Source organism: Mchenga conophoros, linkage group LG19 (genome assembly GCF_057382185.1).
Source record: "Mchenga conophoros isolate Kocher_MC1m ecotype Shallow Benthic linkage group LG19, M_conophoros_male_GT1.1, whole genome shotgun sequence".
In the NCBI taxonomy this organism is placed as follows: domain Eukaryota; kingdom Metazoa; phylum Chordata; class Actinopteri; order Cichliformes; family Cichlidae; genus Mchenga; species Mchenga conophoros.
In genome coordinates this window covers 30,799,522-30,818,741 of record NC_140544.1, presented here as the reverse complement: position 1 = coordinate 30,818,741, position 19,220 = coordinate 30,799,522, and the positions used below count along the sequence as shown (strand labels likewise).

General features: G+C 40.4%; 3 protein-coding genes across 3 annotated transcripts in view; 1 reads left to right on the top strand and 2 right to left on the bottom strand.

Annotated features, from left to right (window-relative positions):
- Nucleotides 1-5,083, bottom strand: part of fsip1 (fibrous sheath interacting protein 1) — a 29,707-nt gene extending 24,624 nt beyond the window's left edge. The window contains exons 1-6 of the mRNA XM_085256736.1: nt 5,067-5,083; nt 4,928-4,985; nt 4,678-4,759; nt 4,498-4,587; nt 3,755-3,894; nt 3,399-3,518 (exon numbers count right to left, since the gene is read on the bottom strand). Coding sequence (XP_085112862.1) covers nt 3,399-3,518; nt 3,755-3,894; nt 4,498-4,587; nt 4,678-4,759; nt 4,928-4,985; nt 5,067-5,083 — 507 coding nt within the window. The remainder of the gene's footprint in view (nt 1-3,398; nt 3,519-3,754; nt 3,895-4,497; nt 4,588-4,677; nt 4,760-4,927; nt 4,986-5,066) is intronic.
- A 254-nt stretch (nt 5,084-5,337) lies between these two features.
- On the top strand, nt 5,338-12,440 carry LOC146552637 (sushi domain-containing protein 4-like). Its single transcript, XM_085258226.1, has 11 exons — nt 5,338-5,624; nt 6,226-6,367; nt 7,965-8,156; nt 8,421-8,612; nt 8,919-9,110; nt 9,281-9,475; nt 9,666-9,857; nt 10,130-10,324; nt 10,406-10,538; nt 10,641-11,035; nt 11,125-12,440. Exons 2-11 carry the CDS (start codon nt 6,250-6,252, stop codon nt 11,148-11,150), a joined length of 1,830 nt encoding a protein of 609 aa, XP_085114352.1. The 5' UTR covers nt 5,338-5,624; nt 6,226-6,249; the 3' UTR covers nt 11,151-12,440.
- On the bottom strand, nt 12,385-18,615 carry LOC146552636 (hepatic sodium/bile acid cotransporter-like). Its single transcript, XM_085258227.1, has 6 exons — nt 18,550-18,615; nt 15,772-16,202; nt 15,459-15,663; nt 14,911-15,089; nt 12,903-13,102; nt 12,385-12,761 (listed from the first exon to the last, which is right to left on the bottom strand). Exons 2-6 carry the CDS (start codon nt 16,155-16,157, stop codon nt 12,700-12,702), a joined length of 1,032 nt encoding a protein of 343 aa, XP_085114353.1. The 5' UTR covers nt 16,158-16,202; nt 18,550-18,615; the 3' UTR covers nt 12,385-12,699.
- Nucleotides 18,616-19,220: the final 605 nt, after the last annotated feature.

The window sequence follows — 19,220 nt, the reverse complement described above, 5'->3', positions numbered from 1 at the left end:
ACAAGCTCTTGGACCAGAATTTTACTTTTACCCTAAACTGAGCAGCACTGATATACAGATATAACACTGACAGATATATAACTCACATTAATAACTTGATAGAGAGGTCAGATTTAAAGGTCTGAACCCAGACCAGTGGGCACAGCTCTGTCTGATCATGAAGCCTCTAATTGATATTAAATAAATCTTCATCTGTGGTCACAAAAAAAAAGAGATAATGCTGGAGGAGGGAATCTACAAAGCCTTTAAAGGGAGCAGTATGGAAAAGCCCAAATCCATCCAAGCAACTCAAAGCTCACCAGTTTCAACAATTAAAGCACTCAAAAACTCAAAAATTTCCTGTGTTGGATGTGTGCAAGAATACGGGACATTATTACCCCATGTATTCTTCGTTAATGATTTCCTCATTGACCCGCCACGTGCATAAATGCGCATGTGAAAGTAGTTACCATTTCAGCTGCATTGTGATACTGTAGGTATTTATCAAAGTCAAGGAAAAATTCGTACAAACAGCCAGCCGTGGCCAACAAACAGCACTGATGTTTCCAACAAAATAAAAAATACCAGAGTAAAACTCACATCATGACAGATATTTTAATGTGTTCTGTCAAATTTGCGATACAAGATGGAAGGAGCCTAAAAGAGGCACAATGGAGAGCTTTTCGTCTTTTTCCTCTGCCAAGTAAAGGTGGGCAAACTGAACTCTCTGAAGCTTCCAGTTTGGACCAGTTTCTGTGTAGGAATGTGAACAGAGACCTGAAAATGGATAAATAAAGACCGAGTTAATCTGCGTGTTGACAGAGCTTTGGTGCTTCCTATAGCCAGATATAGAATTTCCCAGAGGAACCCACCCGAGGGATTAATAAAGTTCTATCTTATCTTATATAGTGAAAGGATCTCGCACAAGGCCTTTCCTAAGGGATAAACGCGTTCTGCGATTACTGACTGCTCCTGATTTATCGGGTTACACAAAACTGTAGAGCTTGTGAGAACAGGAGTCAGTAACATCCAAATCAATGTGTGAGGCAAACAGTAAGCAGCAGATTTTGGTTGATGTGTCCCAAAGGACTCTACCAAGAACTTGGTGAAGTCCTCAGAACTAAGAACACTTCGCTGCCAGAGTCATGGTGACATAAATAATATGCTTGCTACGTTATTGCTATTCATAATAGCATGTCTTGCAATAACAGGAAGTCTTCTTGCGGCCAATGAAAAGACTCAGAGCATCTGTGCTTCCCCCAGTTTGGTATCTGCCACCAAAATGATTTCAGTACTGTTTTAAAAGTCAAGAGAAGCATCACGAATAGAGCACCGAGACATTACAAAACCTTGGCAAGCTGTGCCATGGATGCAGAGCTGTCAGTGTTGAACTAAATGGAACCGCATGTTAAAGGTAAGCAGGGTGTTTTTTCTTGCATTCCAGAGGGTTTCATCTCATCGGACTTCAAACTGGTCGCACAGCTGCCAAAAGAGTTATTAAGGCAAATTAAAAGTGAAAACAAAATCATTTGAAGTTAGAATGGAGTGGGTGGGTTCACAGAGAAATCCAGGTGGCAGGGTCTCAGATAAATCCTCAAAGGAAAACAAAAGGTCCATTCTCTTAGCTTTAAGCTCTATCAGCACAGTGTGTGCAGCTGTAGGGATCCTGGCTTCTGAATTGTGCTGAAACACGGCAGAGGGAATAGTTTTGAAAACATAATTATAAAACTAATGGATAACATGGAGCATTCCGTGTGAACCACATGTGGCACTTGACATCTGGCTCATAATGTGAAGCGCTTTCAGAAGTCAGAATCTTCTGCCCGTCGGCTGCCAAGCAGTCTTTAAAACATGGATATCTGACCCATATGCTCTTCTGAGAGGCAAAGTGTGGCTGAGTTATTTAACAATTTTAACAACGATAATATATTTCCACCTACAGTTATGTGAAAAAGAATGTTTCAAACTCAGTACACCACTACTGCTTTCATAGGAATTAAGGGCTAAGTAACAGCCAGGTGCTGCTAATCAAATTCACTTAACTGATCATCACCAAATCTGAGTACCTCTATAAAAAATGAGGTTTTTACTGTTTGCTGGTCGGTAGTATTCATGTGTGTGTTATCATAGTGCCACAATCTTTATAGTGGACATTACAGCAAACCCACCCCACCCCCAAAGCTACATCTCAGACTCTACAGGACTCAGTTAGCATGTGAAACATTAAAGGTTGCGCCAGTACTCTGAGAAAAAGCATGAGTTGTTTGCCAGGGTTGCGAGGAAAGCCTCTGTTCGCTAAAAAAAAAACACGACAGCACGGCTTAGGTTTGCAAAACTGCATCTGAACAGTCCCCAGTAGTTCTGGAGCAATGTCTGTCCTCAATGCACGGTGCCACAAACCAAAAACAGCATAACAGCGCAAACCTCCTCATACCCACTGTCAAGCATGGTGGTGGAGGAGTGCTGATTTCGGCTTGTTTTGTGGACATGGGCACCTTGGTGTTATTGAGTCAACCACAGAGTCAAATATGAGGCCATCTGTCCGACAGATTAAACTAGGCCCAAACTGGATCATGCAACAGGACAATGACCCCAAACACAGCAGCAAATCTACAACAGCATGGCTGAAAAAGAAAAAGATTCAAGGTGTTGCAAAGGCCCGGTCAAAGTCAGAACCTCAAGCCAACTAAAATGCTGTAAAAGAGCTGAGAATAAACAACTGCATGGAAACTTTAATGAACTGAAGCAACAGTTTAAAGAAAAGTGGAACAAAATTCCTCCACAATGATGTGACAGACTGATAGTGTCACACAGAAAAAAATACTTCAAATTCTTGCTGCTACCCGTATGGAAAAGATATATATAAATCTTATAAAAGTTTGTATCTGTCTTGTGTGAAACTTGTATGAAAAGCATACAAGAGTGAAAACAGATATAAGATCCCTTGGAAAATTATATAATGAAACTTGTATGTTTTGGATACTTACTAAAACAATATATAAAAGTAATGAGAAAGTGGCCACTTTCATGAGTAAATCATATAAGTTTTTACTATTTCTTTTCCATATGGGTAAAGACGATTCTCCAAACTCATGGATTATAGTACTGTATGTACAGGGCTGCATACAGTCCTGTGAAAGCTCCTTTTTACAGGACTGTATAATATCACAAAAGAAACTATTTATTGAAAAAATGAAGGGATTGTATTAAAAGGTCATTATAAGAATTATAAGTTTTATTATATGTAGAAAGCAGAAAGGATCAACGTGTTGGTAGAGGAGGCAGCTGATGAGATCATCTCCTCCGACTGTGCTATTGCACAAGGCCTCTGAGACACAAAGGGTAAGTACAAAGAAACTTGAAAAAGAGAGACTCATTCTACAGCATATGTTGCCTGTTAGGGCTTCTTGTCAGCCTACCTTGCTGTCTGCGCCTCTGGCAGGGTCGTCTTCCTCTTCATCTATTTCTCGGAGGAGCTCAGCCAGACGCCTTTTCTCTGCCTGGGTCAAAAGCACTTCACCTCCTCCGCCATTTACAAGCTATTGCATAACACAACATTTGTGATAGAAACTAAAAATCATTATTTGCCCGGCATTTCTTTTCTTTTTAGTGGTGTCCTATTATGTATAAATTATTGGGGGGGGTGGGGTTGTTGTTTTTTTTAACAAGAGACCAAATATTTTCCTCAGTGGAAAAACCAACAGTGGAGAGACTCACTTTAAGTCATGCGATATATCCAAGTACTCCATTTGGCCCAGTCTGAACTTTGACATACCTCAATGTTTTTCTTGACAAAGTCCTTCTGTTTATTCATGCCTTTGGAATCTCCAGAGTGGCTGCGTTCAAATTGGTCTTCCCTAGTGTCTTCATAATCTTCTTCAAATGATCTGATCAAGCTGTCTGGCCTCTGGTTACCTGTCAAGGAAAGTATGCAATGCATTTATGAAGATAAATATTGAAATAGTAAGTCAAGACTCTAATAACCAGTTAAATCTGATAATGTTATTTTACAAATGTGGTTCTGTGATCCTATTGACATGATGAGTTTGCAGCTGCTCAAATCAGAGTGATCAGAGTAAAATATACAAATATAAGTAGTTTGTAAAGAAGTAGACTAAAAATATTCTTACAAGGTGGCATAGCAGGCAGGAGGACAATCTACTAACTACATCTTAGGCCTCTATGATAACAAGCAGCTAATCTGCCTAAGAATCTTTGAATGGAGCAATTAGCATTGAATTGACTGCTGTTTTGGGAAGAGATTTATTTCTTAGGGAATCAATATCATAAAAAAGGCACATGATCCTGAAGAGAAAAACGTTTATGAGTCACACAGGGCCAGTTGCTATACATTCATTTCTTGGAAATATTTCCTTTAGCACATTAATGCCTGCAGCAGGCTGAAGTGATGCAAGAATCAAATGCTAAAGTTCCCTGACCCTGTGGCGCCATCGTGTGCACAATTTTGGAAGCACAAACAAGAACGTATTTTCTGTTGCAGTCTTTCCACAAGCTCACTTGGCTCCGAGTGCTGGTTGTTTCCATTCTGCTCATGTTCAGGAATCTGAGTGTCAAACACAGGTATAACGTTGTTGTCCTCATCTGTTCCTAGAGGGCGATAAGAAAGTCTTCATCAGTGACTCAGTGATGATATGAACTGCATGTTCCCCACACACTTGTTGCTGTTCTGAATATTACCTTCGGGTACTTCCAAAGCCAAAAACAACCTTGTGTTCAAAGCTTCCTGAGCACATCCAGAGTGACCTCCAGGTTTATTCTGCTGCAGATCAACACACAGTATAACATCACATATAGGTGATTTTTTTTTTTATCTTTTAGATTGTCCCTCGGAAGCATCAGCGTGAGACTGATCTGCAGTCCAATATTTTTGTAAGTGAGTGACCGTCAATAAAAGTCAACGACACAGCACACTGTGTGGAATTATTACCTTTGCCAGGACATGTGACTGATGAGTGGCCTGTAGACTCTTCAGAGCTGTTCGGAATCTACAGGAAATTGTAGTCTAAAGTTACGAGATGCACACCAATGACATATACAATGCTAATATGTCGTGTTTAGTTAATTACCTGAGCATCAGGAGCATCGCTGGGCAAAACAACAAGGGAAAATGGAGCTGTAGGACAAATTCTGTCACTTTGAGGTAATGATACGCTGGACACGCGGCTAGCTTTTTGCTCGCTCGACGCAGGTCGGGAAATGTCATCTAAAGTGCCTCTGGTGATTTCCATAATGTGTGTTTTTAGCAGCGCTTCAATGCTAAAGTTACAAGGATGTATTTGTAACCATTAAATAACTAACTACAGTCAAAGACTTTTCCGCTAAATGTTTGGTAACTAAGGACGCAATCACCTCTGATGGGGTAGCTATGGACATTTGTTACTATGGCTACTGAACGAAATCTAGGCGGCTCAGCTGACGCTTCAATCAATGCGGCTAGCTAGCGTAGCGGGTCAAGCTTGGAGCTAGCTGGCGCTTAGCTGGGGCGGTAACGCTCGGCGCGTTAAATCATATATTTTGTTGTTTCTGTTGTAGAATTAAATTCTTTCGGCGTAGCTGGAATATTGCTTATTCATGTCTGCTCTGTGAGGGTGCGACGTTGGAGGTTTCGAGGCCGTGTTTTAGTGGTGAGTAACGTTTAAAAGTGAGCAGTTTCTGTCTATTTAGCATTAGCAAGCTAAAACGGTAAATGTTGAACTACAGTAACAATGAAATCAGATGATATACTTTGTCGGATAATACTTTTTCATTGGCTATAGCACAAGCGGTACCCACTTATCAACATTTTATACTATTTGTGTAAAAATGACATCTTTTGTCCGGGCCTTGTGTCCTGTAACGTTATTAAAGGGAGCTGCGAATGCTAAAAACGAAACAGTGAAAATGGGTGTGTAATCGCTGAGACGGAACCACCGTAGTTATATTTTATCTGTCGTATGTATTTAGATAAAGCAATTGCTTCTTAAATAGTGTATATTTAACGCATGAAAGCGAGTGTTTGGTTTTGCTCTCTGTTTAATGCTCTTCTGCCAGATGCTAATACCAATATCTTTACAGTGCTGTCATTGTAGCACTTCCCCATAATCACACCCATTTCGCTGGCAGCTGCCCAAGCTCTGCAGTGTACCTGCACCAAGCAGGTGTCAGTATATAGAGGCTGTGGAGGATAACCTTTAAAGCATTGTGTATCGACAGTTTTGTAATAATGTTATTTTCTGATTCTGCCAGGTTGAATTGACTCTGAAGGGGAAGATGTGCAATGGAATGATAGAGTCAATATCAAAAGCCTTTTGGGCCCACACCTCAGCCACTAAACGGTCCTTCCTGTTGCTGCTGTTTCTGATTGTAGTGTCCACTGGGCAGGGGTCAGGTATGGGACAGAATTTGCTATGTTGACATCTTTTTCTCACAATAGACTTATTAAATTAGGTTTATCAAGACACAGATTGAATGGGTGAATATTAGAAGTCAGTAGCCCTACTCCATCTACTACACAGTAGATGTCATCAGATGTATTATGTTGTAGCCCTAATAAAGCAGCTCTGTGTAGCATACCTATTAACTTTATAGCTCAACTACATAATTATTATACTTAAATTTCTAGTTCAACTCTTGAGTTGTTAGGCAATTTGAAGAATTTGCATTGGAAACATTAAAAAGGCTCTGTATACGCTTCTTAAATCAAAGAGGCTATGGCTACCGTTCAGCCATGTCTGAGACCGGGAGGGAAAAGATACAAAGCTGTGTTTTTGTTGTTGTTTTTTTGTTTTTTGTTTTTTTTAAAAAAGAGGAGAAAATCAATTATACCTCAGATGAAAGTGTTATCAAGCCATGATGGCAATAAATAAAATAATAATTTGGTTTCATATGTATCAACACTGAAGAGGATCACCACAAGTTTCACCTGGATAACACCAGGGATGCAATCAATTAATTACCTCTAACGTCTGCCCGTACATGGCTAATTAAAAGGCAGCCATGACGTCTCTATACCTTTCAGTTTCATGGTGAGGTTTATAAATAAAAATGGATCGTATAGACTGATGTTATCATATATCATATATTGATACTTGTTAATTAATAAATATGTTAATTAAATTGTGAATGTCTTGAAAAGCTTAAACAGATTTTGGTGATCCACTGACCTTTCCTAATTTGCCTCTGTTGTTGTGGTATCTTCCATAGTAGAGTGATTGTAATGACACGTTGATTTTCTGGAAAGCTGAGATTAGTCAGTCTCTTGGAACAAAAGCCTTTCTGCTCTACATTTATAAGGTCCTTTATATTTGTTAAAAAGTCTTTATCATTATGAGGTACTTTTTAATAGTGTTCAGGATTACCAGTGAGTCATGCAGGAATAATTCAGTTTGTTTTGTAACATTTGGCTCCCTCTTTTGTAATATGTCCAGCTGTTTCTTTTGTTAATCCAGAGAAAATAGTTTTCATGTGATCATCTTGAATTAGATTTGTAAGATTGCAAAAAGGTGTGAAAAAGTGTGTCTGGAAGCGGCCTTACCTCATACAGTAGTTTACTTTTAGATTTGAGATTATTATTATAATAATAATAATAATAATAATGGATTGCATTTATATAGCACTTTTCGACACCCTCAAAGCGCTTTACAATGCCACTATTCAGTCACTCTCACATTCACACACTGGTGGAGGCAGCTACAGTTGTAGCCACAGCTGCCCTGGGGCAGACTGACAGAAGCGAGGCTGCCATATCGCGCCATCGGCCCCTCTGGCCATCACCAGTAGGTGGTAGGTGAAGTGTCTTGCCCAAGGACACAACGACCGAGACAGTCCGAGCCGGGGCTCAAACCGGCAACCTTCCGATTACAAGACAAACTGCCAACACTTGAGTCACGATCGCCTCAGATTAGCTGAAATAACAATCTGAACTCTTTGTTGCCTTGAAAAAGCAGTTTTAAAGAAATTCTTCTGAGTTCTTCCTCTCTTCCCAGGATGTGTGAGGCCGTACATGGTTCAGAACAGCTGGGTAAATCTCACAGAAACCAACAGGGGCTCATTCCCTGTGGGCACAGTATTGCAGTACAGCTGTGACCCCGGGTACCTCCCAGATGGACCCAACATCCTCACCTGCACCGCAGTGGGACGATGGTCCTCTGAACCTCCACGCTGTATACGCAGTGGTGGTAAGATATTCTCTCCACTGTTGTCTTTCTTTATGATCTGTAAAATAGTGAGTGGCTAATGTGTTTTGAGCAGTTTACCTAACATCTTTATCTCATGATTTAAACCCTTTTTTTAAAAACCATCAGTTCTTTTCAAGTTTTATGTATTTTGCACTTTGCTGTCTAATATTTTTTTCAGCCAGATTTTTTTACACAAGTACTTTTCTGCATAAGTACTTTTAAAGATAAGTTGTTTTGTTCTTCTTTTTTTTCTCCTCTCTTTAGCATGCCTCCCCCTCTCTAAACCGGATAACGGGGGCTACACCTGCCACCCATCCCCTTGTCGACTGTTCGCCCATGGCACTGTGATTGAGTTCTTCTGTAATGAGGGCTTCATGCTCAGCGGAGACTATAACTACCTGACATGTCAAGATGGAGAATGGGACGGCCCCATGGAAATCAGCTGTGTAAGCCAAGGTTGGTCAGTCCTTAGATTGATCCCATCTCTTCAAAGTTTAACACATCGGCTAAACATGAGCGTGCAGCAAATTAATGCCAGGGAGATTTGGATTTGTGGAGATGTTCTGGTTATCATATGCACATTTTGCCCTGCAATTAAAAAAAGTCTTCGAAAGACATAATTTCAAATTAATTGTGTTTATTCAAATATATTTATTTTCTCTTTATCTGTTACAATTTCTTGTAAAGCATTTTGTGTTTGTATTTAATAATAAAAATGTAATGAATAACATAAATTACCCCTGCCGCCACCACCTTCTTTAGGGTGTATAAGACCTTCCATGGTGCAGCATGGCTCAGCTAATCTGACAGACAGCAACAGGAGCTTGTTCCCTGTGGGCACAGTACTACATTATGGCTGTGATCCTGGTTACCTGCCAGCTGGACCCACCAGCCTCACCTGCACCAAACTGGGAGACTGGTCCTCTGAACCTCCTCGCTGCATACGCAGTGATGGTAAAGACAAACCTCCTAGCAATTCTTAATTTGCCTAATTCTTAGGTGCATTGTATCCTTAAAAGAAAATGATTTTTTTTATTTTTATTATTCCAGATAAAATAAGATAAGACATAACACATCTTACTGTTTCTATACATTTATCGTATTTCTTTCTTTTTCATGGACAGTATGCCAGCCTCCATATCAGCCAAAAAATGGTAGCTACACGTGCCACCCCTCTCCATGCAAAAGATTTTCTCATGGCACTGTGATTCAGTATTTCTGTGATGATGGCTATATTCTGAAGGGAGACTATAAATTCATCACTTGTCAGTATGGGAAATGGGACACTGTAATGCCAGTCAGCTGCGTCATTGAGCAAGGTAAAATGGGATTCGCTGATACATCAGTTCATACTGTATCAAAAGGCTTTTCTTATCTGTTATAACTATTTTATTCTTTCATCTATTTTTATAGCTTAGAAAATGTTTTATGAACAAAGCCTGTAGTTATTGCTGGAGTTGAGCTGTTTACAGCTATCAACTATATTTTCCTTATCATCTCCTTTTTAAGGTTGTAGAAGACCCTCGATGGTGCAGCATGGCTCAGCCAATCTGACAGACACCAGTAGGAGCTTCTTCCCAGTTGGCACAGCACTACAGTATACCTGCAATCCCGGTTACCTCCTGGATGGACCCAGAACTGTCACCTGCACCACACTGGGACACTGGTCCTCTGAGTCTCCTCGCTGCATACACAGTGATGGTAATTTTCTTGTTACATACAACACCAGTGACATGTTAATGCTAGGTGTAAGGTAAGAATTGTTGTCAAGATCATTTGTTCACCACCTTCAACAACAAGGCATTTATGAATAATGGGAATAAAGTTTCTCTGTCCTGCTAGGTCTTAACTCTTTTCAGTGTTTATAGTGATGGTTTGCCCATTTTATCTCAGTATAACAGTTATTTCAGAATTCCGTTTGATTTTGCTGTTCTGTCATCCTATCACTCATTTATTATTTCTACCCTTAACAGTATGCCAGCGTCCATATCAGCCAGAGAACGGAGGCTTCACCTGCCACCCCTTCCCATGCCAAAGACTTTCTCATGGCACTGTGATTGAGTATTTCTGCAATGAAGGATACATTCTCAAGGGAGACTATAAATATCTTACCTGTCAGTATGGGGAGTGGGACAGCCAAATGAAGCTAAGCTGCATTATGAAGCAAGGTGACGATAAGAAAATGGATTTCAGCTAATAATTAAAAAAATCTGCACAGATAACCATATAACTGCTTGTCTGTCCCACAGACCACAGTCCGACTTTGCCACTGGGGATGCCAACTTTATCCATAGTGGCATCCACAGCTTGTTCGGTGGCTTTTATCCTGCTTCTGGTTGTGCTGTTTGTGCTTCTTCAGCCAAAACTTAAGTCTCTCCATCGGTAAGTCTGCCCAAAGATTCCCCTGAATTTGACCACGAACAAAGGGTGCAGAGTATGGAAACTAGATAAAAATGTGACTGTGTTCTTGTCCTCTACACCTAGACGCGATCAGGGTGTGTCAGGACAGCCTGTGTCAATCATGGTGGAGGGAGTACAGGTGACTCTACCTTCATATGAGGAAGCCGTGAGCAGCAGTGGAGCTTCTGCTCTCAGTTCAGAATCTCGAGTTCAGATAGTGCTGTCGGAGGGTCAGCATGCTACAGCGCCAGAGGCTGGCCCCTCTAGGCCTTCTTCCCTCAAGCAGCAGCAGCAGCAGTCTGAGATGGCTGTGGTCCATCCCGTCCCACCGTCTTCATCCTCTTCATCTCCTTCTTCCTCTACCTGGGCTTTGGAGCACGCAGGTGCTGCAGCAGGCACCTCTTCATCACAAAGAAGGCCGTCTAGAGGAAGCGACCACCATAGCCTGTCTCTGGACTCTGAGATGGATTACTCTGATGGTGAAGCTAAATTTATTTAGATGTCTTTGTATTTATTTAAAACACTTCTTAAATTTTGTAATAATCAAACTTTTGTCTTTCCTTCACAGATATTCCATTGCTGAAGGAGGCTTGAAACATGCTGCAGCCTTTGGACTTACCCAAAACAACCAGCTTTGCGACTAACCTGTAATGATGAGCAGGAGTTTCTCACCACAGCTGTCAACATAGATAAACTCAACTACAGAGGCCCCGAGGGAAGCTGTGGGTCAGTCAGAAGAGTTCATCTGGCCATTGCAAAGGAGAAGACAGAAAGGATTCACATGTACATACATGCTTACAGTTTCATGACATTTCACACACTATGTATGTATGTCTAATATCTAAAACTCAGTTTGAAAATGTTGAACAAAGCAGAAAGGAGCAGGCACTTCTGAGGGAGTTTATATTCAGTTCTGTTGGGGTAAATTGTCTATTGTGTTTCAGTTGACTGGGCAAAGCCGCAAACTCATCTTAGGAGCTATAAAGTAATTTGTCTTATTTGCTTTTCTTTTCTTTAACCACTCGTCACACCAGTCATGAAACATGGTCGCAATGATACACAAAGGCTAGTCAAATAAATTGCTGTCCATGTTATGTAAGCTCACAGCATCATCTTGAAAGATTTTCTGATTAATCATAACTTACATTTTTCGAGTCTCACTGTATATTATAAAATTCTTTGTCCCCCCTCCTTCCCCAAGAGTTCACACTGCTGAATTCAGGGTGTACATTCAACATACTTCATTCCTCCAAATATATTCTCCTCTTAATACTCATACCCCTCCCCCCAATGCCTTAGCTTTCCACTTCTATGCACAGGTATCTATAATTTGTGAAATTTTAAAAATGAATGTCAGTAAAATGCCTCCACTGCTTAGTGACATTATATGTGGCTTTGCCAGACACATTACTTGTACACAGGTAAATATTTTGTTATTAATTTATTCAGGCTGCTTGGGAATTCCTGTTTTCGTTCTAAATGGGAAGTTAAAAGGTGTATTTAATTTATTTGTGCCCAAAATGCTGTTGATCAGCCATGGCTTCTTTTGCTTTTTTGTTGTTTTTTTTCCTCTGCGGCTCATGGAAACCTTAAAAAGTAGGTATTTTCACTTTGCAGCTTCACTTTGAAATCTACTGCAGGCACGTTATATGTGACACTGTAAATGTGGTTGGGAAGATCAACACAAAAAAATAAGTGTACAGATTGTGTAATGTTAAGTGTTCACTTTGTTTGATGGTCCATTGAGTTTACCTTGGGATTGATGAATGGATTTTATTTTTTTTGTGAAAATGGTATTTTAATATATGTAAAAACCAAAAGATTTAAGTTTCCTCTGTATATATCCCACAGTCATTTTAATTAAATATAATTTAAGGTGTTACAGTTGGCTGTTGGACAGTTTTTTCATTGTCGCATCTGAGAGAGAGAGAGAGAGAGATAGATATAATAATGAAGAGACCCCCCCACCACCACCACACACACACACACACACACACACACAGAGTCCTTCAGTGTCGCAGCCCTGATCTTTGAACGGGCAGATGACATTTATAAAGTAAGGGCATTGGGTGGCTTTATTCTCTGATGTACGAATCTGTTCCTTGTACCCTTCGCCAGCGCTGGAATATCATCAGTGATGCTCTCATGGTCGCTTCGCCTCTTTGTCTTGAGGATCAACAACCTGGTCTTCCTCTTTTTCTGTATCTGTGTATTAAAGGGGTAACACAATATTTAGTTTGACCTCATTTTCAACAGATCAGAACATCACAGTGTGGAGTGAGTGCATCTGCTCTGACCCCTTGGAGCTTTGCTGCAGAAAAACATGCAGGCAGCTGTCACACTTACCGTCAGCTGGTGGCTTGACTCTTTGATAACATCTGAAGCCCAGAGCGAAGAGAAAGACCTCAGCGCACTGGAATGTGATGTATAACAGAGGGAAGAGAAACATGGCCCCAATAACCTCAAGAGGAAAGGCCACCTTTAGGATTGTAACGCACAGCTGGATGTTTTGACATCCAGTCTCCATGGAGATGGTCCTGCTGCATCTAAAAATAGGTGAAGCAGTTTTCTTTATTAACTTTTGAGACTACATATTTTAAATTTGAGAGCTGAATCCTCCTCTGCTGTAAAATATATGTTCTACTGAACATCTCATTCATATGTAAATTGTTTATATGTTAATTATTTATGTGAGTGAACACAAATCTGGGCAGAAATTGGTTAGTAATTAGAACACAAGTAGTTTTGGCAAAGTGTAAAAAATGTGGTTATGATTGTTTTTTGCAGTTGTGTGAAGTAGTTTTTTATTGATATGTTTAGATGAGGTGAAGCTAATGTTAATTTATCTATGTGCTGTTGGTTAGTTAAAGATTTCTAAAAATATAATTAAATATTCCCTAAACAGTCATTTTTTGCATCTATACACATTTTTCTTTTGAATAGACTCAAGAAGACTCAACAAGTTTATTGTCATTTCGTATGGTGTTACCCAGCCTGAAACGAAATACTGTTTCTCACCAGCCTCTACAGTGCAATAAGCAACATGGTTTAAAAAGAATCTGTTTAAATAGAGCAGTAAAAAGGCAGCAATGAATTGCAACAATAGTTATGGATAAATAAATAGCATAAAATCTAAGTTCTAAAACAAACTCAAGACACATAGCAGCACTATTTTCACAGAAGGGGATGGTTAAATTAGGTAGTGTATCTGGGAAATGTATTGTAATGTGTGTGTGCGCGCGTGTGTGTGCGCGTGTGTAGAATAGAAACATAACATACTTTTATTAATACATGGAGGCCATATTATTAGGTACGCATGTTCAATGCAAATGACATTGAATGTCGACATGGTCATAAGAACCTGCTGAAGATCAAGCTGAGCATTAAATGTGGTGTGGTTGCTGGTGCCAGTTAGGCTGGTCTGAGTATTTCTAAAACTGCTGATCTACTGGTTTCAATACACCCATCTGCAGGGTTTACAGAGAATGGTCTAACAGAGAAAATATCCAGGCAGTAAAATGCCTTCGTTGATGCTCTAAGCCGATAGGAAGACAACAGTGACCCTCCGGCCCCACAACACATTGAAGCTTGAAGCAGATGGGCTACAGCAACAAAAAACTACAACGGATGCTTCTCCAGCCTGCTACGAACAGGACACTGAGACTACATTTTGCACAGGTGCATGAACTGAACAATATAAGATTGGTAAAGCGACACCTGGTCTGATAAGTCTTGACTTCTGCTGTGGCAGTGGGATGGCAGTATCACAATTCCATCCTGCCTTGTATCAATGTTTCAGACTGCTCGTGATGGTGTAATGGTGTGAGTGACATTTTCTTGGCACTCTTTGGGCCTCATGGTGTCAACTGAGCATCATTTAAATGCCACAGCCTTCCTAAGCATTGGTGCTGGCCATGTCCATCCATTTATGGCCACTGTGTATCCATCTTTTGCTGGCTGCTATCAAGCAGGACGAAACATCATGAGAACCTTTCAGTTTAGTAGCAGGCGTACACTTGTGGTGCCATTTCCCCACCAAAAATATTATTTTAAATTGCAAAAATAAAACCTGCTTACAGTAGCAATTCATGAAAGACAATATTTAAAAAAACGTTCTGCTTTCTCTTTGAAACTGCATCGCAGCAGTAGTTCCAGTAAGAGTTTACACATCAACTGCCTTATTTCCTCTTGCATAAACAGTGCAAGAACACTGACTATTGTTCAAGAGCAGTGCAGTATGAGAAACAGAATATACTGCAGAGAGCCTCTGTTTAGATTTAACATGAAGCATAAAGTTTAGGCACAACCTGCTTGTTTCAGAGTCAAGGAGAACACTTAGTGTGTATTCACTTACTGTGGACTGAGTCTGCATAAGACAGACATGACATATCCCAGTGTAAAGCCAATCAGGGGCATCAGTGAAGCTGCAATAAGAGCATCGGGCATGAGGATCATCCATATTACATTTCTGACAATATAGAAGGACAGGATGCAAATAATGATGCTGGAGATGATCAAAATACTGAGACCAACCTGTTGAAAAAGAGAAAACAGATTACAGTAGTCAAGAACTGGTTTTGATTAGGAGTGAAACACTAAAGCCTTCTTGTTTTACAAACTCTGCCGGTAACGTAAGCCGCAAATTACCCAAACTGCGTGCAATAAATCAGTTCTGGTAAACACAACTTGAAGATATTTCATGCCACAGTGTAAAAACCACAGGTGAAAATAATAAACTGACTTTTTTTTTTTTTTTGGCTGGGTCATTTTCAAAGTCCTGAAACCAGAAACGATTTTTTAGCAATTTATAAGAACAACTGCTCTTATAAATCTGAACATCTGCTGTGAAACCTGCATAAATCTAGTCATGCGATGGCATGTGTCTGAGTGTGGGAGTCTCACTTTTTTGACCGTCACTGCGGTGTTTGGTTTGAAGTGATTAATAGCGATGCCAAAAGCACAAGGCACCAGGGTGAAAGCAAGAGCGGTGAGGATGCCGGCGTACGGCACGGCATTTTCCAATCCAGTGAAGCCTTGAGAGAAGATATACAGCAGCAAAGGCATCAGACCCAGGGCTGCAATGTTGGAGCAAGTGGTCATCACAATGCTGGGAGGGCAATAAAGTGAAGAAGGAAAATCATCGCACTGTAAGTATCTCACTGCATTATTTACTTTAAAAGCAGTGCAATTACTGCAAACAGGAGCATCAGCTTACCTGAGGTTCATGTCGCCTTTCACAACAAGAGAAAAAATGTTTGATAAGGTTCCCCCGGGACAGCACCCACAGATAAGCACGGTCACTGCCTTTATGGGCTCCATCTGCAGGATTTTGGCAAGACTGAAAGCGGTAATGGGCATGATGCAGAACTGGGACAGCAGGGCAATGGCTACTCCTTTTGGCTTGAAGAGATAGGCCTTAATTTTGAAAATCTCCATCGTGCAGCCCAGGGATATCATGGTGATAAAAAGGTTGAGGACAGTCAGTATATTGACGGTCTTGTTTATTGGTCCCTGTATGTTCAGGGTGGCCAGGGTGACATTGTCAGATGCATTTGCTTCATTAAAAAGGCTCCCGCCATGAACTTCTGTCAGGTTCATCATAGCACTTGCACCAGTGTTGCGATTTTACTGAGATTTGGCTTTCACCTGTCACATGAAAGAAGAGGAAATGCAAACAAGTTAAAGACATTAACATTTCAGAATTAAAGGTCAACAATATGTCTGTAAGCACAATAGCTCAAGAAGTTTTAAATGAATTCTGATAAAACTTTGTAGGGGTGCAGAGTGGGGTCATGTTAGGGACGCATTAAAATTTGGCTTACATCCACCAAGGTCTTCAAGGTCAACTGAACGATTTACTGGTTAAAAATTGACAGCAGGTCTTATAACTTAAAAATTTTGATTCTTACAAGTGAACTGTGTATCGTCAGCATATGGAAAGTACCATATAAAGATTTAAAGTATCATGTCACATTTGATCTCTGACCTCTCCTTCAAGGTCAATAGATTGATCTGAAGGTCAAAGTGCTACATAAAACTGTTTGAAACTTTGTTTCTTCTTCTTCTTTTTTATTTTTTGGAAAACTAACTTTTATCACTTGATACTGATTAGTAACCATTTGATGAATTGTAGTAAACAATGCTATGCGTGTATATCTACACCCACATAGATTTTGAAAAAGTATTATACTCAGAATTAGGTGATGTATATCAAAAATTGGTTTTATTAGGGCAAATAACAAAAGCCTGCTCTCTGCACCAATCTGTCGAAATGTGCTAATCCGTTTGAAGTGCATGGTTGCAAGTTCCAAGTTCCAGCTAGATTACGAACATTAACAACTTTAGTGGTTAAAGCACTGTCAAAGATAAATCCTTGAGACTAGAGCTTCTCTCCAAAGGTTTGCTTGGTGTGCATGTAACGGAGCGGAAAGGCTGATTTTATTTCCACAGTGTCGTTTTTTAAAGGAAGGAAACCTTCCTCCAAACGGACAGAGCAGTGGAGCCGCCAAGGGAAAGCACACAATTTAAACTGTAAGATTAAAAATATAATTTATTATATTTAAATAGTTAAAAATGTAAGATAAATTAAAACAACCTTGGCCAAGGGATAACACAATAAAAATCAATAAAACACAACATTAAAAGTCCAGTGGGATCCACCACAGCATAAAAGTCCCAGGGAGTTAAGAAATCCAGCGAAGTAAAAGGGGAACCCAGCGGAGTCCTCTCCTTCCTTTCCGCATTAGCGTCTTGATATGCTAGAGAAAGGGAGGAGCGGCAGTCACTATTCTTCCGGCAGTTTTTATTCAATAAAAGGGGATAAGTCAAAGACTTACCCCGGGTGGGCAGAGCTCTCAACTCCGCCCGCCGCTTCTTTAAAACTGCAAAGCCACACAGCCGTCCCGTGCCTTCCGCTGGTGCTGTCTCCGCTCTCCCCGCTGGTACTGTCACTCTCTGCGCTGGTGCCCTGTGCGCTGGTCCTCTGTGCGCTGGTGCTGTCCGTCCTGTCTCGAACGCCAAGCTCCAACCCTCTTATGTGTCACTCTGTAAATTATCTTAAAGCCTCACGTCAGGCCTCTCAGGCCCCATCTCTTAAGCCTCCGTGTCACTCCAGGCTCTCGTCGGTTCCCGTGACACTCATGGGTGCCTTCATGCTTCAGTCCTCTCTTGCCTCTCGGTCGAACCGCTTCCTTTGGTCTGCCAGGCCCTCTTATTGGCCTCTCTGGGATCTCTCGCAGGTGTGAACAGTTTATTATCAGGTAGGGGCGGAGTCTTTCCAGGACAATTTGACAGTATAACGAAAACATGCAACAACATAACCACTGCACAAAACATGACCAATACATGCAATATAAAAACTAAGTAAATACACTTCATATTAAAATATTAAAAAGGTAAAACAACAAAACATGCAAAACTTAAATAACTTGTCCCTTTCCACCCCATGACATGCACAAAGAGGATCTTTTGGGGGAAATTAAACCTCTTTGTTGTCATCTGCCATGTGAAGTATCTTATGTTGTCTAGTATCTAGTAGTAACTGATACTTAATATTCATGGCATGCTCTCTGCAGGGAGAAAAACAAGCCATTTTTTTTAAAAAATGTGGACAGTGTGTGGTGTTAAACTAGAAGTTTTCAGTTCTGTGAAAAAAGAAAGCACATGTTGCAGTGGTAGCTTTACTCTAGATCCTGTTTTTATTTGTTTGCATTGTGTTTTTAGTGCACTCCTTAAATTTTTTAACTGGAGTTGCCAGAATGTGCATAACACGATAAGAAAGCCTCTTTATCCCTTTTTATTTATTGAAGGTTCTGCAAAATTCAAGATTTTTAGCAGTGTACGTTGCTCTCATTCGAAACAAACTCCAGTTCCAAGCAGAGTAAACTTTTACAAGTCTTATACACAACACAGTCCAACACTAAAACACTGGAATCGGTGCCAGTCTTTCCCTTTTCAAATAAATGACAGGTGAATAAAAACAACACCTTCTTACCTTAATTTCAGGCCACTGGCAGCAGCGTTTACTCACTCACACACTTGTGTCCAGCTAGCCTTGTGTGGTCCAAGTGCTTTTCTCAGTGCTTACCCCCCCCCAACCTTGTCCTCCCTTATTTATCACATGATCTCAGGAAAAACATGATGGTAGGTGGCTGACATTGCAATCCAGAAATCTGTGATTCATGCAAAGATTTCCCCTCAGTCAGGCTTTTATGTGAAGTTATCCTCTTTTGTGGGGCACAATGATGTGAAAGGAATGCAACGATCTGTTTATAAAGGCAAAGGGGCACTTTTATTCATTCATCCTTGCTTTCATTTAAACAGACGTGCAATTAAAATTGTGCAACGAGGCAGAACACTGAGGTTACTTGGCAAAGTTAACGGTCTTTGTGTCAGCACATGTTATCAGTGTGCTTTTTAGACAGAACACAAATGTTGTCAAGATAAGATAAGATAAGATAAGATAAGATAAGATAAGATAAGATAAGATAAGATAAGATAAGATACCTTTAAATCTGTAGAATATGACCCAGACTGTCCATGGTAGCCCACCTGCAGCTATTTCACTGCATTCCTTACCAGGACCTGTCTGTGTAGGTTCTCAGTCATGCGGGACACAGTAACCTAAGGAACTTGGAAAGAAAAAGCGACTAAGTTTCTTGAAAA

Coding starts and splice junctions, on each gene's coding strand:
- LOC146552636 (XM_085258227.1), bottom strand. CDS start 16,157: ATGATGAACCTGACAGAAGTTCATGGCGGGAGCCTTTTTAATGAAGCA. Junction 15,664..15,771: donor AAAGGCGACATGAACCTCAG/GTAAGCTGATGC, acceptor TTGCCCTCCCAG/CATTGTGATGACCACTTGCT. Junction 12,762..12,902: donor AGTCAAGCCACCAGCTGACG/GTAAGTGTGACA, acceptor TTTAATACACAG/ATACAGAAAAAGAGGAAGAC.
- LOC146552637 (XM_085258226.1), top strand. CDS start 6,250: ATGTGCAATGGAATGATAGAGTCAATATCAAAAGCCTTTTGGGCCCAC. Junction 8,157..8,420: donor ACGCTGTATACGCAGTGGTG/GTAAGATATTCT, acceptor TCCTCTCTTTAG/CATGCCTCCCCCTCTCTAAA. Junction 9,476..9,665: donor CAGCTGCGTCATTGAGCAAG/GTAAAATGGGAT, acceptor CTCCTTTTTAAG/GTTGTAGAAGACCCTCGATG.